The sequence below is a fragment of the Limanda limanda genome, chromosome 3, assembly GCF_963576545.1.
Source record: "Limanda limanda chromosome 3, fLimLim1.1, whole genome shotgun sequence".
NCBI classification, from domain to species: domain Eukaryota; kingdom Metazoa; phylum Chordata; class Actinopteri; order Pleuronectiformes; family Pleuronectidae; genus Limanda; species Limanda limanda.
This window is the reverse complement of record NC_083638.1, coordinates 23395986-23423850: the sequence shown is the minus strand read 5'-3', so window position 1 is coordinate 23423850 and position 27865 is coordinate 23395986. Positions and strand designations below refer to the sequence as shown.

The 27865-nt window shown below is 41.8% G+C and overlaps 2 protein-coding genes across 2 annotated transcripts; both read left to right on the top strand.

The window, feature by feature from the left end:
* Nucleotides 1-2035: 2035 nt before the first annotated feature.
* On the top strand, nt 2036-17065 carry ipo7 (importin 7). Its single transcript, XM_061067617.1, has 25 exons — nt 2036-2245; nt 4954-5035; nt 7476-7629; nt 7743-7901; nt 7993-8149; nt 8414-8503; nt 8633-8727; nt 8818-8902; nt 9009-9143; nt 9393-9492; nt 9586-9662; nt 9749-9865; nt 10334-10423; nt 10549-10714; nt 10844-11004; nt 12008-12136; nt 13026-13092; nt 13237-13362; nt 13450-13547; nt 13648-13743; nt 13909-14129; nt 14298-14506; nt 14595-14801; nt 14894-15010; nt 15999-17065. Exons 1-25 carry the CDS (start codon nt 2162-2164, stop codon nt 16094-16096), a joined length of 3120 nt encoding a protein of 1039 aa, XP_060923600.1. The 5' UTR covers nt 2036-2161; the 3' UTR covers nt 16097-17065.
* Nucleotides 17066-18617: 1552 nt separating this feature from the next.
* swap70a (switching B cell complex subunit SWAP70a) lies at nt 18618-27865 on the top strand. The gene is made up of 12 exons (XM_061068191.1): nt 18618-18724; nt 20431-20571; nt 22101-22274; nt 22376-22600; nt 23166-23312; nt 23508-23616; nt 23718-23899; nt 24959-25066; nt 25491-25657; nt 25770-25968; nt 26143-26239; nt 26690-27865. The coding sequence occupies exons 1-12, from the start codon at nt 18629-18631 to the stop codon at nt 26806-26808; spliced, it is 1764 nt and encodes a 587-aa protein (XP_060924174.1). The 5' UTR covers nt 18618-18628; the 3' UTR covers nt 26809-27865.

The window sequence follows — 27865 nt, the reverse complement described above, 5'->3', positions numbered from 1 at the left end:
AATTAATTTAATTTTTTTATTTAATTTAATTTTTTTTTTTATATATCTAATTTGAAATGGTTATGGTTTTTTTTTGTTTTTAAATGTATATATTATTAGATATTGTGCAATGAATAGGTGGTTGAAGTCCTGCCAACACGACAGCCTGCCAAACTTACCCATGAGTTCGGACCCAGCTCCTGTGTCCACTGGTGTCCTGGTTCCACCCATGGCAGCGTAGTGGCGTGGGGCTGGCTCATCCCTACGGCCCAGGGAGGGCATTTCTCCGCGCTGGTTCAGGGGTAAATGATGCTGGTCTTCACAGGTGACTGACCTACGCAAGCCTGTAGCCGCCCCCCACCCCCCACAGGAGATTATGTGCCTGTGTGGCCGCAGCGCTTCCCGGTTCTTCCCGGCATAACGCTGCCGATGCGAACATGGGCGAGGAAATGAGGCGGACCGCTTTTCACGGCGCTTTTACCTCTGGTGCGTCCCGGGGTTAGAGGATGATGGTGTGACGTTAATATATAGTTTTACATTGCATGTGTCACGTCCGCCTATGAGGCCTGTACATGTACACGCCCCTGACATGTACTAAGAACATCAGCCAAGATCCAGTAAAGCACCTCATTCAATTTAGGAGGATCTCTCATTGCTTAATCCCAGAATATATTCACTGTGAGTAGAATATATAACATAGGACATCAAACAATACAAAGGCAGAGATGAAAGGCAGTCCCAGAATTTGGTGCAGGATGGAATGAACACTTGGAGTGATGTCACCAGCTTCCGAGTGTTATGATGGTGTCCTGCTGGGGGTGGGACTGTTTTGCATCACAAATGACGGCTTATAGTCATCATCTCTACCTCCACCGGGTCAAGGTGGTATCCTAGGACTGAGCTGGCGCTCCTAAATCGGTCCTGTCTCTTCCTCATGAGTCCTCCAGGACTCCACAGCAAAACATCTGTCCCAGCCTGTTGTGCATTTGATCTCATCATTCTGAAACATATCCACTCTACTTCAGTGGTTATAATGACACCATGGCTGTGGTGTGTGAAGCATTGAATTGAATAAATGAATAAATGATGTTTGTGAATTTTGAAACTAACGATTTAGTAGCACTTAAATGGCACTTATAGCACTTTGTAGTTTTGTTTTACTTTTGAAGAAATTGTACTTTCTTAATTTGTGGTTTTCTGGGTTTGTACCTTCGGATGATTGCACTTATGTAAGTCGCTTTGGATAAAAGCGTCAGCTAAATGAAAAATGTAAATGTAATGTAAAAATGTGATGCCAATACATAGATTATGAACTCATTAATATGGAGTCTGTCTTTATGATACAATGGCGGGGTCAAAAGGGAAAGTGGAAACAAACTGGCAGAGGGTTGTGATGTGAATGTGCTTGTGTTACTAGGGACCATACTAGGGACCATAGGGAACATTTTATTCATTTTTATTTAAAAACTTACATATTTTCAATAGTGCTCGGTTTCAGGCGGTTCATTTTTTTTGCAAACAAACAAATAAAGTCCCAAGTCCACAACATGTGTGTGTGTGGGGGGTCCATTGGGTCTATTTCTCCACTCTTCTCATCCCATCTCATTATATACCAACCCACTGTCCATTCCTTTACTGGCTATACCAGCCCCATGCACAGACTTTGCATATTCTCTTATATACTTATATATATATTTTAGTTTTTAATATAAATGTATTTGTACTATCCACTCCAGCAGCACAATAACACTTTCATACTTGACACTGACACAATCACTGCTTTCTGTACCATAGGGTCAGACCCATTCATATATCTGTTATATGTTGTCCCTATGTTTCTGTGATTTATGTATGTATGTCGGTGAGGTGTATAAATGTATAAACTACTGGATGATCTAAATTTCCCACGGGATTAATAAAGTATCCATCTATCTATCATAGCGTTTTACTGTTTCGAATCACACGCCAAACCCGCGAACCACTTCCGGACTCCGTCACGTGGTACGGCCGGCTGGCGAGGCTTTGAACGTCATCACAAACGTCATCAACACAAGCCTCGACGCCTCGACACGGGAGGACACATCGCTAGTAACCGGAGAGCCGTGCGTCCATGTGCGCAGTGACTGGGAACTGAGAGTCCGCTGAAATATTAAAATCCGAGCCGTGAAACAGAGCGTTCGCCATGGATCCCGATGCCCTGGTCGAGGCCCTTCGGGGGACGATGGACCCCATCCTGCGGGAGGCCGCGGAGAGGCAGCTGAACGAGGTAAAAGTTGAGGCGAGCCTGTAATGGTGAAGGCAGTGGTGGCAGCGCGGGCTCGGCTCGGGGCCTGGGCCGTCCACAACACCGAGGTTCTGCGACCCGCTGCCCGGGGCCGAGCCGGGGCGAAGTCCCGCCACTCGACCCACATAACACCCCCGTGTCCCCCGGCCTAACACCCACCACCACCGCGGGGACGATAACACGAATCCGGCCGCGATAAGAAATTACGTCGATTCCAGTAAACCGACGTCAGTGTTCGCCTGAGCCAGCTGTGTGGCTAATGCTATACAAGCTAACCCTTCTTGTCATGCTCAGGGGGGAATTGTGAGCTCGTCACACGCAGCCTCGGCCGGGGTACGATTAATAACCGAGCTGACACGACACCGGCATAATGTGACCGGTGTCCCGACAGGTGAAGTGGAGAGAGAGACCGCGGGGCATGCCGCACAACGCGTGTCAAATGGAGGCTAGCGGTGTGTAGCTCCGAGGCTAACAGCAGCTAACGGAGCTACTTGTTGGATGTGCTGCTACATAGCTGCTGCTCACGTGTCAGTGTGGCAAGCCCCGAAGTCATGCATTCATTTTAAAATACTGAGTAAAATAGAACCAACGACCCTTTCAGAGCCATTATCTGCCTCCGTCCCACCTGGTGTATGTGTGGCGAGTGAAGTTACTTCGTGAAAAACGTCACAAAATGGAGTTTTAAGCTAGCCGACCTCCATGTGAGCACGTTAGCAATGTTGTGTGCTCACCAAGTTGTTGTCTCTCCTCATCCGCCAGTTTTGCTAGACTTAAATTAATTAATCAAATCATTCAGCTAAACTGTTCAGAAATAATTTAAATGACCAAGAATAAACTGTTAAAATCACTTCAAAGGAAGTCCTTTATAGTTGCCTGTTTACTGCGTTCGAGGGTAGCGTTCACAAATCCCAGATCAAATTTATATTTAGTGTTAATGTTTTTACTTTTTAAAATCACACTTATTCAGTCTTCTTGGTACTTAGGCAGGAAGGATGTTGCACAACTTGTCACTGGGCAATAAGGCCAAGAATTATATTAATATGAAAATTCACATCAGTGGATATCTATAATTATCAAAAATAAATGTTTCCTCAGTTTAAAGGCTTATTCTCAGTGGTTTGTATCTCGTCTTTATGCGGCAGAGAATGACAAACACTCAATCAATAGCAAAGCATCTTCTTCTGAGGTAGATCAGTTATGTGTTAGACATCCTTGCTTTTACATGCATAAGCAATTTATATAAATAACATTTGTTATTACCAGCCCTGATATGCCAAAGCTGTTCTGTCTTATGTAATCCAAGATGGAATCAATGATGTGAGGATCTGTGGGGGCCACATCGTTCTCTTTAACAGGGTCATCATCACTTAGTATGTTCTATGTTCAACATATAAGAACATTCAGCTTTGTAAATCATGACTTGTATGGTTGTGGGGATTTAAGTGCATGCAGGGATTTGAATATATATTTTTTTAATGCCTAGATTGTGTTACATAAGACACAGTGTTGCACAGTCCAATCATAATGCCATGGCCAACAGATTTTACAAAGTAAGGTCTATCTTGTTTTTTATATTCAACTGATAATATGTCAGTCATGGCACATGTTCAGCTCAAACCAAACAACGATTCCTCCATCGATTGTGGCAGTCTAAGGTGTTTTCCTTAGTTACTTTCCTTAGTTAACTTCATACATGTAAATGTTTTCTAACTGGCTCTGAGTAGCACAAATTCAGTTCTACAAATTTCTCTGCTTCCACTTCATTGGATGCTATCATGGGTCTGAGGATAGCAGGGAATTAGGTGTCCACTTCAGATAACCCTAACAAGTTGTGTGATTTCGGGCTAGAACAAGCACTACGACATTTGAGAAGTTGCAGTATCCACAATGTTCGGTTATTTTGTTTTAGCTATCAGTCAGTTACTTCACTTCACAGTTTGCTTCAGAACCTTTACATCGGTTAGAGGATGAGGCATGGCTCAAGATCTCTGGGTGTCCGGCCCCTCAGCAAGCTTCCAGATTATCAGCCAATCAGAAGAACTTGGGCCCTTAAGGAGGCTTCAGGAGGCCTGGGCTAATATTCACCATTACAGTGAAGAGGCTTGACCGAGGAACTGCATCACAGGAAGTTCACAATAAATAAGGACCTTTTTCTAACTGTGAATCATGCAAACCTACTCTAGTTGAGTCCCAGAATAAAAACATAGGGTTGAAATTGAGCATATTGCCACCAACAAATGCATCGTTAGTGGTGGCTCACTTGAATGGCTGGGAGAGTGTTCACACACGGGTCGCTGCAGTTGTATTTTACTTTAGTAAAATATACTGAAGTAAATTGACATTGCTCTAAATACAGTTGAGTCATATCTCAGACTCAGTTTTCACGTGAAAAAGAGCCAACAAAATGATTAAATCATATATGAACCTAAAAAAGTGCTACATTGGTACTGCAGCCGGGCTCAAAGCACAAACGAATGACATGCGGTGATATCCCTACAAAACAAACTGCTCAGTAGATCTCATGTCACAAGGATAATATTGTCCATGGGGCTTTTGTAAACATGATGTAAAAATGCCAACAATTCCCAAAATATTTCTGAATTTAAAAAGGCGTTGCCTGTTTTTGTTAACATTTCTCATTAGTGTTTGTAACCACATTACATTAAGCTGTTTTTATTTCTGATTTACAGGGTCACACCCAGGTGAACTTTGTGTCCACTCTGCTGCGGGTCACCATGTCTGATCAACTGGATTTGCCTGTCAGGCAAGCAGGTGAGTCTCTACTCCTGTCATGTAAAAACAGTTTTCACCCTCTGTCAAGGGTGAAATGAAAAATTACCAAATGAAACTCATTAATTTTGTATTAATGTCAGGTTCTCTTTTATAAGAAACACTTGACATAAAGAGTCAGTTCCTTTCTGCTGGAATGGGACCAGCACGTCTTCTCAATAAACTGATATGTCTAATCAGATTTGGGTGAAGGAGGTATTTAAAAGCTGAGGTGGAGGATGCAAACAGGTGCAGGATGTGCCCTAATACATACAGGTTATACCAAGAAGGCAGAAAGTTAAAATATTCTCCCAAACTACCTAAAAGGCGAAGGCACTGGGTCACTTATAACAATTTTAACACGTTTATTATTGGAAATAATTATTAAAAAAAAATTTCTCCACCTAGTCTGCTCAAAACACTTGTTCTAGTATCACATTCTAATTCTCATTTTCTATGCTCAGTGTTGCTTTATTGTGTCTTGATAGGTCATGTTATTCAGTCCAAGTCGTCGTCCCCTCCCCCCCGAATCTATTGTGTGACTTGCTGCTTTTTTGTGTATCTGACTCCAATTTTGTCAAACTGCATTAGATCAGAAATGGACTTGATATTTGCCATGACCCCAAGCAAAACAGGTCACTTATATAATGCTTTCAGAAAAGATCATTAAGTGATGATGACATGATTCACGCTTCTGTTTTTTTGAGGCTGAAATGCACGGGACACAGTTGTTTGTTAAATATAGCCTGTGTTGCTTTAAACAAAAATGCCTATCTGTGTGGAATTTGTGTCGATAGAAGGGAGGAAAAATTAATGGTCCGAGTTACAAACTTGAACAAAATTGTTCCAAAAATGTGCACTGAGAGGATCTGAATCATTGCATCCGCCTCCCTAGTACCAATAACTGTGAGTAAATTAAGCAGTTCTAGAGCTGGGTGCTTTAGTGCAATAAATTACTTTTCCAGATGTAGGAAGAATGTCTGACTGTGTTCAGAGTAGAATTGAGGAGCAACTCCTGAGGACGGCCCAGAAGCTGTCAGAATATGGTCACGTGTGAAGTATGTTATATATTGTCTACATTTAGTCATTCTCTTCGGCCGGGTTCATTTAGCTTCTATCTCTTAGTGTGTCCATGTGATGGCAGAAAATAAATGTAACCTCAAACTCGGCAAACAAAACACAAGGAATTCTGCAAAGAGCAGTGCTACCAGAACTGTTCATTCTATGTTTTTGGCATTAAACCTCATAGTTAAGGTTCCAGTGTGTTGCCAAGTGGACTTTAAAACTTAAAGTTCATATTGTCACAGCTTTGCACAAAATTAGGATGTCCCACTGGTCTAGACCAAATGTCCAATTCTGTCAATCCAGAGGAGTAATATCCTGGTGATTATGGCTCATAAACAATTTCCCTTCAGGGACTTTATCTAGGAATTATCCATCTTATCTGCCGAAGATTCATTTTCTCCCTGTATATTTCAAAGGTTTTTGTTGACCCACAATACGTGATTTTAAAAACACAGATTGAGGTCATTTGAAATGGTTAATCTGTGGCTTCATCAGTGAGCACAGTTTACATCTGTTCCTGCTTCTGGTCTGGAGCTGCAGTTAACTGAAATTCTAGAGGCTTTTGGTTAACAGCTAATAATAAAAAACAATTAAAGCCTCTTATACTGACACTAAAGTATGTAGTTTACCATGTTTATGCCAATTTTATGTCATGCATGTTATGTTTTCAATAGTTTGTTTAGTCATTTCATTTAGTGCAATGTATTTTCAACAAATTTCCCTCCTGACCATGAATTTAAAGGACAGATTCTCAGTGGATTTCCATTGTTGGGACGTCAGTGTAGTTTGGTGGTATTAGGCAGAGGTAGGTGGTTTAATGCTCTGTCAGCATCGATGGGCTGGATTAAAATCGCCTCGCCAGCGGTGTGGACATTTGTGTCAGCAGTCTGACGTCTGCTTCCCAGCCCTCACTCTTCAAATCCCTCCGATGCCTCACCCTGCGAAGCCACACAACTCAGAGTGGGGCCCCACATTGTGCATGTGATCCCAGTTGACACTCTGGGGCCACATTCAAATCTACTGAACTACAAATGGAAAATGTGTTCCTCCAGTTGAGGATTCAGACAGCTCTGAAATCACTACTGTGTCGCAACGCAGTCATAAGGATTTATTTGCAGTCAATTTATTTGGTTGTGCACCAACAGAGTTTAGAGAGCTTAATGGGGAGCGCAATGTTTTTAATAGGCAGCTAAGTACAGGGGGAAGGGAGTATTTTTGATCTATCGCACTTAAAACTAATGATAAATGCATCAATTTTTTTTTTGAAATGTTTTAAATATCTTGGTCACAGAATGCTTTGCCCAAGTTTGGTTTGTGCTCTGAACGTGCCATTAAAAGGATGACTCATGTGGGATTTTTTTTATCTTTTTCTATCTAGGTGTGATTTACCTTAAGAACATGATAACCCAGCACTGGAGTGACGGAGAAGTTTCAGCCACAGAGCCACCTGTGAATAACATCCCTGACGAGGACAGGCAGTTCATTCGTGACAGCATCGTGGAGGCCATCATCCACTCCCCAGAGCGCATCAGGTAAGTGCTCACCTTGTAGACTGAGTAGAGTGAGAGGAGGTCAAGAGATTTTATTGTCCCTCAGTGTTCCCCCCCCGATCCCCTTTTTCATCCTTCCCTTTTGAACTCGTCAGGGTCCAGTTGACGACATGTATCCACCACATGATCAAGCACGACTACCCCGGCAAGTGGACGGCCATCGTGGACAAGATCGGCTTCTACCTGCAGTCAGACAACAGTGCAGGGTGGCTGGGCATCTTGCTCTGCCTTTACCAGCTTGTCAAAAACTACGAGTAAGACATTTCTCATTCTTAATTTCACATTGCATCGTTGGCACATGACATTTGGTTAATGTTGTTCTCCTGTGGCCAATTTGTGAAACAGATATAAGAAACCAGAGGAGCGTCAGCCTCTCGTAGCCGCCATGCACATCTTCATGCCCATGCTGAAAGATCGTTTTATCCAGCTGCTCCCAGACCACTCCAGTGACTCTGTCCTCATACAGAAGCAGATCTTCAAAATCCTCTATGCCCTCTTCCAGGTAACGTCACAACACCGAACACCTTCTCAGCTCGGGTCCATAAACTGCTCTTTCAGTTTTCATAAGGTCATAGTAAGGTCGAGACCTTGCCATGAGCTTACGCCAAAGTTGAGCACAGCCCCAGCTGAAAAAGTCTAACTACAGTTGAAATATACCTGCTTTGTTCAATGAAATCTCTTTATTTATAATGTCCACCTGTAGGCATAATATAATTTCAGTACGATTTTGGATTATATAACACTGACTCTTGGTTTGTCTCCCCAGTACAATCTTCCCCTGGAACTCATCAACAGACAAAACCTGACAGAATGGATGGAGATCCTGAAGGCAGTAGTTGATAGAGACGTTCCTCCGGTAAGGAGACAATTTGAATTCAATCCACGCTAATATTATTCTTCACTCCTGACATTGTTCTGTTTCTGAGATGCACACATTAAATTATCTGCAAGCGATCTGTGCTGACGTGGTCCTTGGTTTGTACAGGAAACAATGCAGGTAGATGAAGATGAGCGGCCTGAGCTGCCATGGTGGAAGTGTAAGAAGTGGGCCCTTCACATCTTGGCTCGCCTTTTCGAGAGGTAATCCTCTAACAATTCTTAGCTTTTTTTAAAAATAATTCCTGCTAATGTTTCAACAATAACATAAACTTTACTCTATCCTGCATTCAGGTATGGAAGCCCAGGCAACACAACCAAAGAGTACGGAGAGTTTGCTGAACTTTTCCTCAAGGAATATGCAGTTCCTGCACAACAGGTGAGGACTTCAGAAGATGTCATGTCAGGTGCACCTGCTCTACAGTTGGAATGAACTGTGTATTTTGAATGCACATAGTGAATTTCTTCATGCGTTTGTCTACTAGGTGCTGCTGAAAGTCTTATACCAGTATAAGGAAAAGCAATATGTGGCTCCCAGAGTACTCCAACAGACACTCAACTATATCAACCAGGGCATAGCACACGCTCTGACCTGGAAAAACCTCAAACCACACATCCAGGTAATAAAGCATGTTCAATATCCCAGAAGTGTTTCCCAATTCTGCAAATGAAAAGTCATGCATGTTAGTTGAGCAGAAACAATTGGTTCAAGTGATTGGTGGTGCTTTACCATAACACTTCTAAAATGTCTGTTTGTACAGCTTCAACCAACAATTGATCAGTTCAAGAACATTGGACAAAAGAACCCATTAAAAACAAATACTGTATGCACCACTCCCTGTTTGTGACCTGTTAATTTTGTTTTTCAGGGCATCATCCAGGATGTGGTTTTCCCACTCATGTGTTACACAGATAGTGATGAGGAACTGTGGCAGGAGGATCCATACGAGTACATCCGCATGAAATTTGGTAAGCAGAGAAAGTCAGTGCCTGTAAACCAAAAGTAATTCTGTTCATCAGTGAGAACTAACAATTATTCTCAATCTCTGCTGTCCCCTTTAGATGTGTTTGAGGACTTCATCTCCCCAACGACAGCAGCCCAGACACTCCTGTTCACTGCCTGCAACAAGAGGAAAGAGGTGAGCTGAAATAAGTTTTTAAGAGACATTTCCCTCAAACTAATGAAGGCTGAAGATTAATCACATTTTTTGATTGTCTCTGTAAGGTGCTGCAAAAGACTATGGGCTACTGCTACCAGATCCTCACTGATCCTGCCTCTGACCCCAGGAAAAAGGATGGTGCCCTCCATATGATAGGCTCCTTGGCTGAAATCCTGCTGAAGGTAACCAGCTCTCAAAAGACAAATATACACTGTTTCACAGTTTCTCTATGCTACACATTCTTGCTGAGCGAAGCAGATGTTGAGCATTTGTAACGAATTGCAGCAAACAGGACTTTCATCGCACACTGCCCTTTATTGTGTCAACCCTTGCGAGCATTCATTCGTAAATAATGGTCAAAGTGCCTAAAGAGATGATTGTGCAGAAGTCGTTTTAGCTGTGGGCTATTGGAGATGATGAAAACAAGTTTGCCTACTTAGGTGTGGTTTGACATGTAGTTTAATATTTGATATCTATTAACCAAGATTCAAGTGCTGATGCTGTGAAGGTGTCAAAATGATTTGCTTGAACAGCATCTTTCTAGAAACGATCAAACATGCAATAGATGGACTTTCGGTACAAGTTGAAAATGCAAAACGTATGGGGTAAATGATGTAGTGTGTTTGACAGTTTTTATTTCTTTCACACAGAAAAAAATATATAAAGACCAGATGGAGTTCATGCTCCAAAATCATGTCTTCCCCCTGTTTCGCAATGCACTGGGCTACATGAGAGCCAGAGTAAGTACAATTTCCCAACAGGCAGAATAAAGTGGCTTTATATCAACACAAACTTGTAATATTTGTTTAGTTTATGGTCTTTAGTTTGTCCTGCCACATCTTTCTCAACCTGTCTGTTTTCACAGGCCTGCTGGGTGCTCCATTACTTCTGTGAGGTGAAGTTCAAAAGTGACCAGAACCTGCAGACGGCTCTGGAGTTGACCCGTCTCTGTCTAATCAATGACAACGAGATGCCGGTCAAGGTGGAGGCGGCTATTGCGCTGCAGGTCCTCATCAGCAACCAGGAGAAAGGTGAGAAAGCACAGTCATGCAGCTCATAGTTTACCTGCACTACATACAATGATTTTCCTTTTTTAGAAAGTGTCATCCAGTAGTTTAGATAATAAATGTCCGACTAAACCCATGTATGGTTTTCTTCAGCCAAAGAATACATCGTCCCCTTCATCCGGCCAGTGATGCAGGCACTCCTGCACATTGTCAGGGAGACGGAGAACGATGATCTCACCAATGTCATACAGAAGATGATCTGTGAATACAGTGAGGAGGTCACTCCAATTGCAGTGGAGATGACACAGCACTTGGTGAGTACAATCATTATACACCCACAAAGCACTTTATTAGGAACACCCTACACACTCTGTTTTGGGGGAAAAAGTGTGATGCCAGTGACTTGACTGTGGCAGTTGGTACCGGATGGACTGGTTTGTTTATCTCTGTAACAGTCGATTTTCTTGGATTTTCAGACACTGGAGTTTCAAGGTTTTATTAAGAGTATTGCCATTTTAAAAAATAAACTACCCGTGAGAAGTAGCATTTTCGCAGATAGTGCCTTGTTTATTAGTGAGGTCTGAGGAGAAAGGTCAGACTTGTTGGAGCTGACAAAAGATACGATAACTTGTGTAACCTAACTTTACAACTGGGATGAGCAGAAACGCATCTCAGAATGAACAACAAGTTAAACCTTTAGATGGATGACGATAGCAGACGATGAGATCAAGTTTCACTCCTCCCAGCCAAGAACAGAAATCTGAGGCTTCTGTTGGCACAGACTCACAAACAGTGAACAGTTGAAGACATGAGAACGTAACCTGGACTGATATCTGGATTTCTGCAGCATGAATCCAAGGAGCCAACCTGCATTGTACCAAACAATCATGGTTTGAAGTCTGAGCATTGCTTCTGACAATGTGTATCCATGTATGGCCACAATTTACCATCTTCTAATGGAGACTAACCGCATAATAATGCACCATGTCACTAAGCATAAGTTTTCTGAAATAGGATAGAACGAGAGATAGGCTGATTGTTTGTGCAGCTGATAAAGGGAGGCCTCAATACTGAGTTGCCAATATGGCTGTTTTGAACGAGAACTGCAATCCTAGGATAAAATATCTAAAAGTCTGTGTTTGAGAATGTTTTGTCCTACTTACAAGACTGAGTACAGTCAGCAGAAATGAGTCACTCTGACTAATCCAAACAATCACACGGTTAAGGTACCAGGATTTCATGCTAAACGGTGAAGTATTGTGATATTAATACAATCCAGAGACGCAATCGTAATATTCTCTGTTCACTCTTCGACAGGCAATGACGTTCAACCAGGTGATTCAGACGGGGCCCGATGAGGAAGGAGGAGATGACAAGGCGGTGACTGCTATGGGCATCCTCAACACTATTGACACATTGCTAAGTGTGGTGGAAGACCATAAAGAGGTTAGCATCACAGTTGCTAAGCATGCTGCCCACACACACACACTCACACTCTCTCTCACTCTTCTAGCTGAAAGCTAATCTCGGTGCCACTTCCTCTGCAGAAGCAGCTCTGGTCTGTTGTAGTGTTCTTGCAACACACTCGAGCCACCCACTTACTGCCGGGAACACTCTCTGTTCTCTCCATGTCCAATGACTCAATGATGCTGAAGCAGGCACTAGATATAGTACTGGAGCACCCTGCCACCATGTCTGCTGAAACATGGGACTCCTGATACTAGAAGCCAAGAATTCGATTTGCTTTACACTGAGGATTTTCCACTGTAATACAGGTTTCAGCCATCTTTGTTCCTCACATTATTAAAAAGAACTGGAATTACTCCAATCTGTTTTTATCGGGTGAAATCACAAGACTGATGCATGAAATAACATTAAACTCAAAATAATTACTTTTTAAGGTTGTTCCACACGTCAACATTGATTTTAGTAACCAGAATGGATGGTGAATGGAACCAGTCAGAATTAAAAAGATTCTGTCCTGAAATGAAAAATCGTTATCATTTAGTTATATAAAGTAGGAATATTTTAAGTATTCCGTTGAAATATCCTTTTAATGCTACGATAAAATGTGTTTTTTTTTCTGAATCATTTAAGATTTTTCTTGTACTTTGTTTTTAATAAGTGATCCACAAACCAGACTGTCACAATCTTCGCTATGTGTGCCCAAATGTTTCATTTACTACACGTGTGTCAATCAAGTGCCTGGTATTAGAAGATACATAATATTTGTATTATTCACAACATGCTGTTGCTCAAAGATGAAACTTTGTACAACTTTATCTCAAATAATGATTGAAATCCTCATTTCATTTTAATCCCTGTGTTCTCTCAGATCACCCAGCAACTAGAGGGCATCTGCCTGCAGGTGATTGGCACTGTGCTGCAGCAACATGTACTGGGTAAGCAGGACTGGTTCCACTGGTTTTTCCACATTCTACCTGCATGTAACACTTAAGCTCTCTCTGTCTACCTGTATTAGACGAGACATCAATAATAAACTATATTTACCCAGTGACTCACTTCTGTGTTTGTTCTTTTCTCAGAGTTTTATGAGGAGATCCTGTCCTTGGCTCATAGCCTGACCTGCCAGCAGGTGTCGCCACAGATGTGGCAGCTCCTCCCACTGGTGTACGAAGTCTTCCAGCAGGATGGATTTGACTACTTCACAGGTACTGGTGCAGGAGACTACTTTGTTTTTGGCAGTCACACAACCTCCATGTTTTTCTGTGAGGGAATAATTACTGTTTCTGTTTTAGATATGATGCCACTCCTTCACAACTATGTGACAATTGACACAGACACCCTCCTATCCGACACCAAATACCTGGAGATCATCTACAGCATGTGCAAGAAGGTAAAGTGCAGCAGTAGTGAACACGTCGTGTAAGAGATACAACACTGGCTGTCAGACATCATTTATTATGAGGCTTACCCTTGCTTGTCACTTCACACAGGTCCTGACAGGTGATCCAGGTGAGGATCCAGAGTGCCATGCTGCAAAGCTGTTGGAAGTGATCATCCTGCAGTGCAAAGGGCGTGGCATTGATCAGGTCAGTGTCTAATGAAGATAATCCAATTTTCAGCTCAGAGTACTGAACTGGTGAGAGAATTGCACATGCTCTAAACATGTGTCTGCAGGACGTCTTTTGTATGTAATTTTAATATAAGTTTGTTGTAATTGATTTCATTTTTAAAGGAATAACTTGTTGTTGCAGGTTGTTCCCTTGTTTGTGGCTGCTGCACTGGAGCGTTTGACGCGGGAGGTTAAAACCAGTGAGCTGAGGACCATGTGCCTGCAGGTGGCCATCGCAGCACTTTACTACAGCCCCCCTCTTCTCCTCAACACCCTGGAGAACCTGCGCTTCCCCAACAACACTGAGCCAATCACTAACCACTTCATAACCCAGTGGCTCAAAGATGTCGACTGCTTCCTTGGGTGAGACAACTGTATTAACCTTCCTTAGTGTCAGGACAAAGGTCTTAGGCCTCATTCGAACAGGAGACAAATGCTCTCACTAAACTATTGTCATCCTCATCAGCAATTTAACAGCTGGTATTTTGGGAAGCCCTATTAAACCTGCTCTTCCACGTTTTCCTCTCACAGCCTCCACGACAGGAAGATGTGCATTCTCGGACTTTGTGCCCTCATCGACCTCGACCACAGACCTCAGGCTATCAACCAGGTGGCGGGTCAGCTTCTTCCAGCAGCTATCTTACTGTTCAGTGGCCTCAAGAGGGCATATGCCTGTCGAGCAGAGCATGAGAATGACGAGGACGATGATGATGAAAATGGGGAGGAAGAGGACGACAATGGTAAGGCCCAGATCTTTTTATTCAGTGTTGCATCACCCATATCTGCAAGGTGAGTTAAGGTGTTAACATGACTCCTGAATGAATGCAGCTGAGCTGGGCAGTGACGAAGACGACATTGACGAGGAGGGTCAGGAGTACCTGGAGATGCTGGCGAAGCAGGCGGGAGAGGACGGAGACGATGAAGACTGGGAGGAGGATGATGCCGAGGAGACGGCACTTGAAGGCTACAATACAGCTGTAGATGATGAGGACAACTTGGTGGACGAGTATCAGATCTTCAAAGCCATACTACAGAGTAAGGCAACCAGGATGTGTTTATTGAGAGCTTGTGCGAATCAGTTTGTGTCCATGTTGTACATCAATCACTAATCTGCCTTTGTGATGCAGATATCCAGAGCCGTGACCCAGCGTGGTACCAGGCACTAACACAAGCCCTTGATGAGGAGCAGGGCAAACAGCTTCAGGACATTGGCACACTCGCAGATCAGAGACGGGCAGCACATGGTGAGAACCAGCTGAGACGCTTCCTCAAATTTCCAATGAAAACCTGACGCGGTTTTTCTGTCTGACACAATAAAGCAACTTTTTACATCGTACATTGTTGTTTTTTGTTATTTATACGGACTCTCCGTTTACAAAATTATCTTTATGACATTTTATCCATATACCGACCTGGAATAAGGGCAGCACTACAATATTCATAGCCTCTACCATAGACTAATGGTGTCGTCTGTGACAAAGACGACACGATGGCTCACAAACCTGTAGTTAAAGCATCTTAATCGCTGGCTTCACTGTTTGATATAAACCCTGCGCCGGTTTTCACAAATGTGACATGGATGAAACAAACTAAGGTCATAATACACATATTTTTCAAAAAAATGGCTTCTGTTGTATGTAGTTATCACTGATGTATGTTACACTGTCCATGTCTCTGGTAACTTTGGTTTTAATAAGTTAGTGTGAAACGTCATGATTGATCAAGCGCATTTGTTGGTGGAACCTCGCTACAGTGGCTCCATCCTGTCTACTGAATCAAGTTTGTTAAACATAATACTTTATATTCATTATTAGGAATTTTATTGTAAGCATAATTCAATAAGAAAAAGCCAATATACTGGATCATTCTGCTTGTTTGACCTGAAAATGTTAGAGAAAGCCTCATCCCCTGAGCTAAAGGTGAAAAATGAGAAGCATGAACTATATTTTAGGGCTTCACTATTTTATACAGATTTTCAATCAATTGTCTTCAGGGAGTTTAACAGGATAAAAACATTCACAAACCAAAATCTCCTGTGGTATCCACTGGACAATAATGAAAAGAGGATAACAAATCTTTGCTAATGAAATCAGTCTTTAAGCAACTGGCTGTTAAAATGAAAATTAAAAAATGTTTGAGGTGTTTCAGCACAAGCTGTGTAGTATAAGAACATTGAGAAAGAACTCTCTGTTCGTGATGTTTAAAGTTCTTTTGCTTATCGTCTACTTTCAGAATCCAAGATGATCGAGAAACACGGCGGGTACAAGTTCACGCCGCCAGTGGTGCCATCTACTTTCAACTTTGGAGGCACTGCTCCAGGAATGAATTGAGTCATCCGTTCTACTTTTTATTACTCTGTGACTGATTGTAGTGAAGTGAAAAAAAGCTTGTGTTGTTCCCTTAAGTAGTGGTTCCAGAACTGGTTCTTCTCAGTCATTCTTCAATCTGTCAAATGGGGAAATAGCACCAGAAGATGTGGGAAAGCAACCAAAATGCAACCAATGGCTGGGGAAAACAAACCAAGAACTTGAGCACGATGCAAGAGGAGAAGCTCTGAACAACATTGTCTTCTGGAGCCCAGTGTGGAAGGGATGTCACGACGGCAACTCTTTTTTTTGTTTTTTTTCCCACTTAAACAAAATTGGGGGATTAACAGTTTAGAAATTGATAATGGGACTTAATATTTCATTATCACTGTTGTGGCCATACGGCCGTGATAAGATTATACCTCTGGTAGTGGTGATATCGATGTTATTTTCTGCATAAACACTCATGTTTATGTACATACAAGCCAAGGTTATTGATTTTTCAGGTAGCCTTGAAAAACAACCAGAGGCATTTGTAAGGTGTCAGCAGCTGTATTCATATGTAGCATATTGGATACTTCTTAGCACTATGTGATGCCTGATCTCTGTAAATTAATGACTAGCACTTTCATATTGTTCAGGTCTCCTAGCCTTCTGTATCAGACTGCAAATTTTTTTAATTGAAGACTATTTAAAATGAAAACAGCTGTAACTTTGTTACCCAGCTAGCGACTTCTGTAATGGCTGGTTGTCACGCATCTGCTTACAGAGTGGATCGATGGGCAACTCTGAAACATTGATTCAAGGAGGAAAAGGAGAATGCTTTTGGTGTTCGCTATGGCTACAGGATGTGTTTGTGAGCACTGAAAGTACAGTTGGATACATCATTTGAAGCATGTACAATTGGACTCATCGTGAAGGTCTCAAGCTTTTGGTTGGTGTATGGATGACCCATCTATATATACAACATATTAAAAAAGCTAAGGGAATTCATGACCGTGTGTGTTTCCTTATACATGCACATTCCTGTCCACCAGAGGGCCCTGCTCTCCTGTGAGCACAGAATCACCACATGTGTACTCATCAGTTCATATAGGCCTGGTTTGAAACACTGCCCCCTACAGAGCCTCCGTAACTAAGACAGTGGTCTGAAACCTGTGGAAACCAATAAGTGAGACATGAATGATGATGCAGCATAAAGCAGTATGAAATCCAGTCTTAATTATGGATTTAGGCTCTAGGAAGGTTCCAGGATTAACTGAAAATGTATTTCATTCATTATTACTTTTTATACTAAAATATACTTTAATTCAAGTGTTTAATCAAATTAGCACACACAAGCGAGGTTTGTAATGTGCATATTAAACATTGAGGAGGACCTTTTCAGCCAAATAAATGTTTCTGTTGTGCCTCAAGTATTCGGCCATTGTATTTACAGGTATTGGTGTGCACACTATTTAGTAAGCGTCTATCAAACACAAAGGAATACACTTGTTTAATAGATGTGTATCCCAAGCCCTCCCCTGCACCTTTTGCTATAGGAAAGAATTCACTGTCATAGATGAAATGTGAAATATTCACAATCAAACCCTTGATGGTAAATGACCATCAGAGCTTTATTTTTCAGGCGTCTTCAACGACATCATAACCAGTCTGACAGTGTTACAATAGAGGAAAATGTCTTCTCCCTCTCTTTACCCTCTGTCTCCCTTTTGCTTCTCTCTCCATCTCCTCCCCCCCCCCCAGTTTCTGTCCTTTCAACCTAACGGGTCGAGTTCGATGCCAGAGTCTCCACCGCTGTGTAAAGTGCCTAAAGATAATGTGTGTTGTGATTTGGCACTATCCAAATAAAACTGGATTGAATTGATCTCAATCATTGCAGCTCTGCTAATTTTAACTATTTATAAACTGTTTCTAACTAAACATATCAAATGGATAAGGTGGAGAATGCAAAATACTCTTCAAAGCAAGTGGGTTTATATATGGTAATCCACAGTGAATGCACTTGGAATATCAACAGTAAAAGTATTTATTCGGCACACTGGTTTATTTTAGACTATATTACTTTATGATTATTGATGAATTAAACTGAATGCATCTTGAATGTACCTGATCAAATTGGAGCGAATTTAAACAACATGTAACAATTCTGTTTTTGTTTTATTTTTCTGTTATTGTAAATGGGACTGGAGTGTTGGTGTGAACAATGTGAAACCTAAACCAAGATGGGTAATCTTAAAACTGTTTTCCTGACTCACACTAAATAATCAAATGGATTGATGAAAAAGTGTTATAACTGCCCAAATTTTAAATCAGAAAAAGTAGAGTATAAAGTTTGGGGCTAACATCCTCATGTTCATACACAGCCAGCACTAGGACTTGAGTTTTATGACATGAAGGATGGTTTATTGGACTTTTAAACTCTAGGTGGCGCTGTCAACACACTTCTCCATGCTGTCAGTTGTTTTTGAGGGGCGGACATTTGAAAGCCACACTCAACCACGGACACACACACTCTCACGCACACTCGCAGCCCAGACCCCGTCCCTGCTGAAGATGTGGCCGCGAGAGGAGCTGTTGAAGCCCATATGGCACGCGTTCACTGCCCTGGACGTGGACAGTCGAGGGAAGGTTTCCAAGTCTCAGTTAAAGGTCAGTTTCACTTGTGTTTTATTTATTCCTCAAACTCTGCGGAGAATAAACTCAACTTTCTGTGTAACATCAGGAAGTTTTGCGACATCTGCCCCCAGCATCGAGGCTGACGTCACAAGTCTCTCAACCATCACCTTTCACTGAAGGGATAGTTCACCCAAAAAACAAAAATCACTATCTACTCACCACTCTGTTGATGGAGGGGCTGGTGAACACTTTTGGAGTCTCATGGGTAAACAGTGTTGCAGCCAAATCTAATACAATTAAAGTAAATGGTGATCGATTCTTCAAACGTAAGAAAAGAATAGGAAAAAAAACTGAAAATGCCTCCATATTCTCCTCGATAACGTCTCGGAGCCGCATTAGTGCGTAGATCATAGACCTTGAGATAAAAAAAATGCTGTAAATGACTTAGTTTCTAGTCAAATTTGAATGTCGAGGCTTACGGGCACTTGGCTGAAACCACAGAGGCAATATGTTTTTTCTATGTAGTTTCCCCAAATTTTCATTTTTGGGCGAACTATCCCTTTTACTACATTTTACATTTAACAAATAATAGAAAGTAAATATATTATTTATGATCCATGAAATCATTTGATTTGATTTTATAGTTTCCTGAAGCAGGGCCGTGCAGAGACCTTTAGAGGGGCAGGTGCCCAATGTTTTGAATTGGGGACATGGGAAATGATTTTAAAGGTTCAGTGTGTAAGACTTCAGTGAAAGGGATCTATTGGCAGATATTGAATATAAAATAATCCTGTTGATGTTCTCACTAGTGTGTTTCATCTAAATTGTACAAAATACAAATTGTTGTTTTCTTTGCCCTAGAATGGGCCCTATGTATTTCAATGCTTTATATTTAGATTGGGTCGGGAGTGGTACCTCTGTACGGTACACGCTTTTTAAAGAAGCCCAGACTGTACAAACTAATCCTGTTTTGAGTTTTTGACCACTGAAGGCTATCACAGGTTCTCTTTCATGTTTGGAAGGTGAAGGGTGTTCACCTGCAACATGCAACTTCACCACTAGAAGTCACTCAATTCTACACGCTGAACCTTTAATCTGAGCTTATATGTTCTGTCTTTGTATGTTTAACACTCAAGAAAATGGGTGCTGGTGTTTTGTGACGGTTTGGGTCTGGATTGGTTTTCCTGCAGGCTCTGATGTTGGTGTTCTCAGCCTGACAAAGACTCAAGAATCCTGTAGCGTTTCCCATCCCTCACACATCCTCTGCCAGAATATAAGACAGAGTGACCAGGAGAACTCTAAAAGTCAATATTTGAGGAGATTGATCTTTGGCTTTTCTATGATGAGCCAATTTAAGAAAACTATCCACTACCTCCCTTTGCCACGTCAGAGGAAACTTGCAAGGGGATGTTCTGGTCCTCGGTGACGTGTACATTAAAAATGAAACATGTCTGGGTGTAGTTCTCTGTTCTTACAGCTGAACAAACCTTTAGAAAGTACCTTTAGTCGGAGGAGTGAAAGTTCATCTGTAACGCTTGACCAGTAATGCTTGTACATGGCAGCCGAAGGGTGTTTTTGGTGGCAAACTGAAACTGCAAGACCAATTTTGACGGTAACTTTTCATGTCATACAGTATGTGATCATTTAGCAGGAATGTATAACTGTACAGTAATGTGTCCTGTATAAACCCCCCTTGTTTGAAGTATTTGTCATCTAATTCTCATATTGTGGTTCTTCAGGTGTTGTCTCACAACCTGTGCACAGTGATGAGGATCCCTCACGACCCCGTGTCCCTCGAAGAACATTTTAAAAACGATGACACAGGGCTTCTGTCCAACCAAGGCTACATGCCGTACCTCAACACGTTCATACTGGACAAGGTGGGAATGAAGAGGCTGGAAGAGTGGTTTGTGAAACTGTCAACAAATTCAATGTTGGTGGTTAGAAATTGGTGGTTAGAAATCGGTGGTTAAAGATTTCCATAAACAAGAGTTGGACCAAACATTATAAGAATGGTTAATGGAGGTTTCAGGAAATCGCAAAAAAGTAAAGACAAAGTCCATGTTTCCATCAAACAAGAGCATGTGCAACTTGTATCAAAGAATAAATCAACAACATTATAAATCTAAGGTGCAGTGGTAAGCAGTGTTCCCTCAGCTGGAAGGTTCCTGGTTCAAATCCCGGATCGACTGAGGCTTTTCTGTGGGGAGTTAGCATGTTCTGCATGTGTCTGTGTAGGGTCAGGTGAAGGTTAGTGGGAGGAGTCTCTTAATTTACTGTAGCAATAAATGTGAGTGTGAATGGTCCCTTGTGTCTTCATTTTGTAATACAGTGTATACTGTATACTTAAATACCTGGACACACACATTGCAGGGCGTGTGTGGCTCAGTAGGTCGGTGGTTCGATCCCGGGCTCCACCAGTCTACATTATGAAGTGTCCTTGGGCAAGATAGAGAACCTCTTATTGTTGCCGGTGGCTTTGCCGACAGTGCATGTCTCAAATAAGCTTCCCTAAGCATGGCTATTGTGTATGATAAAAAAAGTGCTGTGTGTTGAAGCACTTTGAGTGGTTGACTGGAAAAGCGCCAGATAAATACAGACAAGACACACACACCCACACACACACACACACACACACACACACACACACACACACGCCACTGTGTAAGAGTGCATGACACATTATCTGTAGATGACTAATTGTGACTGGTTTTGCTCGATAGGAGAGGAAATGAAAAGTTGTGCCCACACTATCAAAGGGTTTATGGGTATAACTTGTATATCGTTGGTTTTGCATTATTGAAATTTGTAGATAAAATACATCAAATGCTCTGTTAAATATAGGATCGATATCTCTGATTGAGGTTTTGCTGTGGTAGCTCTTTTTACAGCACATCTAATATTCATATTTATTTATTGTAGTCATGTTCCCAACTTCTCCTCTGCAAACAACTACTGCAATTTTGCACGCTTGTGTCCTTTTGTCGTCTTTGGTATTTAGTCTTTTGTTCGTCTCCCTGTGTGCAATGCCCTTGACATGCTGCTGCAACACAATAATTTCCTAATTTGGATCAATAAAGTACATCTATCTATATCTATCTATTACACACAGTGTAATAAAAGCACATGTATGGGAAGCGTTTTTAAAACTGATCTCATGTCAGATAGAAAACAGCTTTTCCCTCCTTGGTCGCAGGAGCTGTTTTCTTGCTCTCCTCTCGTTGGCTCTGACTTGAATAAAAATGAAGCGTTTCATTAAATCCGGTTTGTAGCTCACATCCTGCAGACTGGGGGTTCTGAAAGGACACAAACAACGGCCTCCTGCTTAGCATTTGTAAACACGCACACTGCTGGTGGTCTGTGTGACTTTGACGCGGACTGAATGCTGCAGTTTGGTTTTTGTTCTCAGGTGCGGGAGGATTTTGACGTGCAGGATTTCAACAAGATGTGCTGGACCCTGTGTTTCAAGAAAAATATCTGCACCAAACATCTGCTCATCACACAGGACGAAGCTTTCAAAGTCTGGTGCATTTTCAACTTTCTGTCAGAAGACCACTACCCACTGGTCATCATCATTGAAGAGGTGAGAGATAGACTTTCGATGTTATATTTTTACCCAGCACGAAACAGTCTTAAAGGAAAGCTTGATATTTAACCACCATTATATCACGTCCATCTCCTTAGATTGAGTACTTTCTGCGTAAGGTGCTGGAGGCCATGGGGAGCGAGTGGAGTGAGGAGAAGTTTGCAGATTACAAGCTGCAGCTGAGCTCGGAGAACTGCCTGACTGCCTGGGAGCTGATCGAACTGGTGGGACTGGGATACTTCAGCAAGGGCATGAACCAGCAGACCCTGTCCCTGGGCATCAATGAGGTCTACCAGGAACTCGTACTGGATGTGCTCAAACAGGTCTGACCGGATGTAGATCTCTTTGATTCTCTCTGAACATTGTGCTGCTACTGCACCAACTTCCTTTCTCTAAAACACAGAAGCCCAGAGTAGAAAGAAAACTGTGCAAGATATAAGAACAAAATAAGAACCTTTATTAAAATAAGAACCTTTATTAAAAAATAACCTTTTAAGTTTAGAATATTTAACCTTTTAAATATTTAAAAATAGAATAGAATCTATCTATTTTCAGATTTGTAATACGCAATTTGCAATTATTATATATCTTTGAAAAAGATAGGGATCAAAACTAAAAATATCAGGTGTCCACCAGTTAAACTAAATGTGATTTTAAGCGCTGTAAGAGTATTAATAATACAGAAATATTCAAAGAGATATGTTCTATTATGTACTTGTTTACTTTTTGTAAGTGATTTGACAGATTTTTACTGAACAGTGACATTGTCTTGTGAGACAGACGACTTCTCTCCGTTTCTAGTGAATAATCTGAGTAGTTTAGTTGTATTATGGCAGAGTCATTCAGTGAGTCGGGTGTCTGTGTTGAACTCCACTCTGTGATTTGAAGGGATACATGATGAAGAAGGGCCACAGGAGGAAGAACTGGACCGAGCGCTGGTTTGTCCTTCGACCCAACTCGCTGTCATACTACGTCTGTGAGGATCTTCTGGAGCAGAAAGGAAATATCCTTTTGGACATAAACTGCTGTGTGGAGGTATTTATTTTTAATGTGTAATATATAATGTATCAACTATATTGACTAAATAATAAAATAAAACAATTATGATATTATAATAATAATAATAAGTTTTAAAAAAGTCCTCTTTTGCTTCTAAATGACTATTTCACAAGGTTTTTCACATCTGGTATAAAGTGACAGATGCAGACGTCATATTTTTTTCTCCTTCAGTCGCTGCCTGATAAAGATGGGAAGAAATGCCTGTTCCTCATCAAGTGCACTGACAAAGGCTTCGAAATCAACGCTTCAGATAAAAAGAAGAAGCAGGAATGGATCCAAGGTATTGATAAGTCATCTTTGAATGTCGTGGTTATGGATCAAACATGTCAGATCGTTGTGGAGGTTTAATCAATCTGTGGTGCTCCTCTCACTTTAACACAGCCATTCAAACGTGCATCCAGCTGCTGAGGCTGGGGCTGTCATCTCCTCACCGCCAGGCGCGGCTGAGGCGCAGGGAGCTGCGGCAGAAGCAGCAGGCCGAGGAGGAGGACCTGATGGAGAAGATGAAGCGGCTCCAGGTGGCCAACGAGCACAAACAGAGAGAGCTGGAGGCCATGAGGGAGGTACTGATCCACCTTTAACTCCTACAACTTAAAAGTGAAGGTTAAAAAACATACAAGAGAGGAAACATTCTGAGGGAAAATGTGTTCCACCAATCAGTGTCCCCAAAGTCCTATGTTGAACTTTTGTAAATATAATTAATTCTTGTTTGCAATGTAATACAACAACATCGCAATCTGCAACTTCACAAATATACAAAGATCCCATCAGAGCTTAAAGATGAGTCACTAACTCTAACACAGTCTTAGCTAGAGTGCCACTCAGTAGAGCTCATACCTCCGCCAAGGCACAACAGGAATAGTAAATATAAATACAGTTAATATTATATAAATATATTAACTATAGATTATAGTTCATATATATTTTTTTTAAACCCAATTTTAAATGCTTGATGTAATCAAACATTAAACAAAGCTTAATATGAGTAGAAATGTGCGATTTGTCTGGGAAACGTTGCACATTTTGGATCTAAATGACACAAAATTTCGGTCCATCTTGTTTGGATGTTTATAATAATCTATGATCTAACTCACTAAAGACCCGAGAGAGGGGACAACTCCTACAACCACACACACACACACGCGCGCACACACACACCCACACACACACACACACACACACACACGCACATGCACGCGCACACACACACAAATTCTCTCTCACACTCAGACACAAAAACACAGGAGGCAGCAGAAAGTTGACAAAGAACAAGGAAGTAAAACTTGCTATGCAAAGACATTTGGGATGATTCAGGGACACCTGCATCTATCAGGCGACCACATGTGTGAACTCAGTCGTTTCAGATCTGCAGCACATTATCGACGTCCTCTCACTTCTCTTTTTACTCTGCCAGATGGCGTTTTGGTTTAAAACTAATATATTTCTCAGGCTAACTAATGGTTATGCAAAAAGTCACATGATGTTGTTTAAAAACCGTTTGCCAAACACTCCCAGATGTTACTGATAAATTACATAAACCAATGTCTTGTTTGTTACCAGCCGGGTTACACCTCCAGGTCAAGCAGAGAAGCAACAACTCTTTCCTCTTTTGTGCTTCACAGAAAATGGAAGAGACTGCAGCTCAAGCAGCGTTAGAGGAGAAAAGGAGGAAGAAGTCTCAGTTAGACCTACAGGACCGCCACAGGCTGGACCTGGAGAGAGAGAAAATGGTATCCACTGCACCTCCCACAACTCTGCAGGGTCTTGGTGATAAACTGCAAATTACGTGGTCTTGTCGAAGGGCCAGGATGAAAATGATGAACTGAAGTTTTTATCTTGTGACAAAGTCGTCATCATAATCATCCGTCTGTGGTTCTGTGCTTCTAGGAAACAAGCTAAAAATAGTTGTAATCATAGCTCACATGATGTTGAGTCATCTTCAAGTGTCAGATCAGACTGTTTACTATCATCATAATTGAATGACTATACTGATAAATGCCTTTGGGAAATAAAATAACATGTAAGTGGAGGTAGATTCAGTGCGGAAGTTGAAGATTTTCAGATTATTAACAGATGTTTGCTCAGTTCCAAGCCCTGCATGTACAGTTGTGTGTAGGAGATGAGTGATAAGTGATGTGTGTGTTTGCTGCTCAGGTGCATCAGCAGATGGAGAGGCAGGTGGCGCAGAAGTCCTGTGAACTGGAGCAGTACCTGCAGCGCGTCCGGGAGCTGGAGGACATGTACCACCGGCTGGAGGAGGCCTTAGAGGACGAGAGGCAGGCCAAGCAGGACGAGGAGGCCATGCGAAAACTGCAGGCCAGGTCCAACACACACACATGCACACAGATTAACACTCACAGGAGGTAGGGTTTTTTCCATGTTCTCTTTTTGTCAGTATCCTCCTTGAAGTATCGCTGCTGTGTTCCCTCGCAGGCTGCTGGAGGAGGAGGCGGCCAAGAGGGTCGAGCTGGAGCAGATCCACCTGCAGCAGCAGAGGGCGCTGTCTCAGACCGAGGCTGAGAAGCAGGAGCTGGTGGCCGACCAGCGGGCCAAGGAGAGAGAGCTGCGGACAGCCATGCTGCAGCTGGAGAGTCTGGAGAGGGAGTGGCAGGGAGCAGTGGAGCAGTATGAGGTCAGAGCTCACCTGGTAGTTCATAAAGATTCATTGATTTGAATTATATTGTCCCTTCAGATCAGGAAGTCTTTTATTAGACTAAAGGCAGTGTTCATGTATCTGGTAACACACAACTAACACAACTTTTTTACCCATATTTGTGGTATTCCCCCATTTCGCTCTCATGTACAGGAGGTGTCCAGGAAGCTGAAAGGAGCAGCCAACAAGTCAAAGTCTTGGAAAGACAAGGTGGCCAAACACGAGGGGCTGATGCGTCTCATCCAGCCAGGTAGGGGGCGGGGGGGTCTGTGGTTTTTTGTAAATTCCCAAAAGTACAGTTTTGCCGTTACAGAGGGTATTAAATAGTCCTAATCTTAACTTTCTGAAAGTATTTTTGTAAGCTTTATAATTGTCCACTGAAGTACTGAAGAGGTAACATGTAGTATTAAAAGTCTTGAATTGAACCTGGGGAACGCTGCAGAAACCCTGTATATACACAAGGGCGCAGCAAAGTACTTTGGTCCTGTGCTCACTTGGCTGCAGCTCAGTCCGCTCATAGTTCTCTGGTTCACTTCAGACTCATTAACAGTCTCAGTGCATCCAAACAGCAGCTCGGCCAGTGCACAGATCCAGACTGACTCAACAATAAAACGAGAACAGCAAACATACATGTTTTTATTAGTGATTTTCACATTTGTTAAAAGATATTGATCCTCTCTCCTGTAACCTGGTGTTTCAGGTGATAAAGCACCTCAGAGAATCACCAACTGGGGTCCAGCATCGTTCACTGACACAGAGCTGGAGATGAGGAAGAAGTCGTGGCAGGAGAGGAAGAACCAGAGGCCTCAGGCTCAGTGAACACTCACCACGCTCAGGGACTGAAAGTGACAGTGGAGCCCAAACGGTCCCATTTCAGAGCTTCTATAACGTGAACCTACTGAGCCGCGTGATAACTGCAAAATACATATTTCACTCATTCTTTCTGAGGTTACTTTTAAATGTACAGTTTGGATTAACTACGTTTCATCATTTGGCCTTTTTCTAAATTATGTTCAATCTTACAAAAGGCATGACCATAGACGTAATAGTGTGACAAAATAATCTTAAATCAAGTTCCACTTAGTTTTCTCTAGACTGTTCTTGTGTTATTTTTATTTTTTCATATTGTGTGTTCACACTCACAGCAATGTGGCCAATAGTGAGTTTCTGACCAAGCTCTACTCCAGTCCAAAGTGGTTTATCTCAAACATGAATCATGGCTTCATCAGGTCGGTGTCTGAGGCTGTTTCCAGTTTCCTTATGCAAGATACTGTTATCAATCATGAAATCAAAATGCCACCACAGATGCCATGAATACAACACATTACAATAGTCCATTTCTTCATTCTGTGACCACAAATACAAAGTCTTCATTTCACAACAATCTAACAAATACAAATTGATGGTTAAAACGGTTGAATATTTATTTATTTAATTCTGTATTTGTTTAAACTATCTGTCCAGACTGCTTCAAAACACAGTGTATTTAAACGGTCATCACTTAACAGTACAAACAAAGCTGACTAATATTTAGGTTTGTCTACACGTGAACACATCCATATAAGGGCGACAATTCCAATAGCTTTTACTGTAAAGAAATACATGTTGTAGATTCTGCAGAAACCTATTGGAGTTAAGTGGAGCAGGTCCTCTCCATCTCAAATCTCCTCCTCTCTTTACCGTAGTGTCCTTTGATTCCTCCGGCTGTTCTCTCAGACACCGCTCTGATGATGGGAAGAACACCGGGCTGATAACGTGTGATGTGCTGGATAAGAGCTGTGTGATGTATTTTAAAATAGATGCTTTTGTAAAGATGAGTGAGTAGCATTTGTTGAAGCCTTAACTAAGATGACAAAAAAAATAAAACACCATTTTT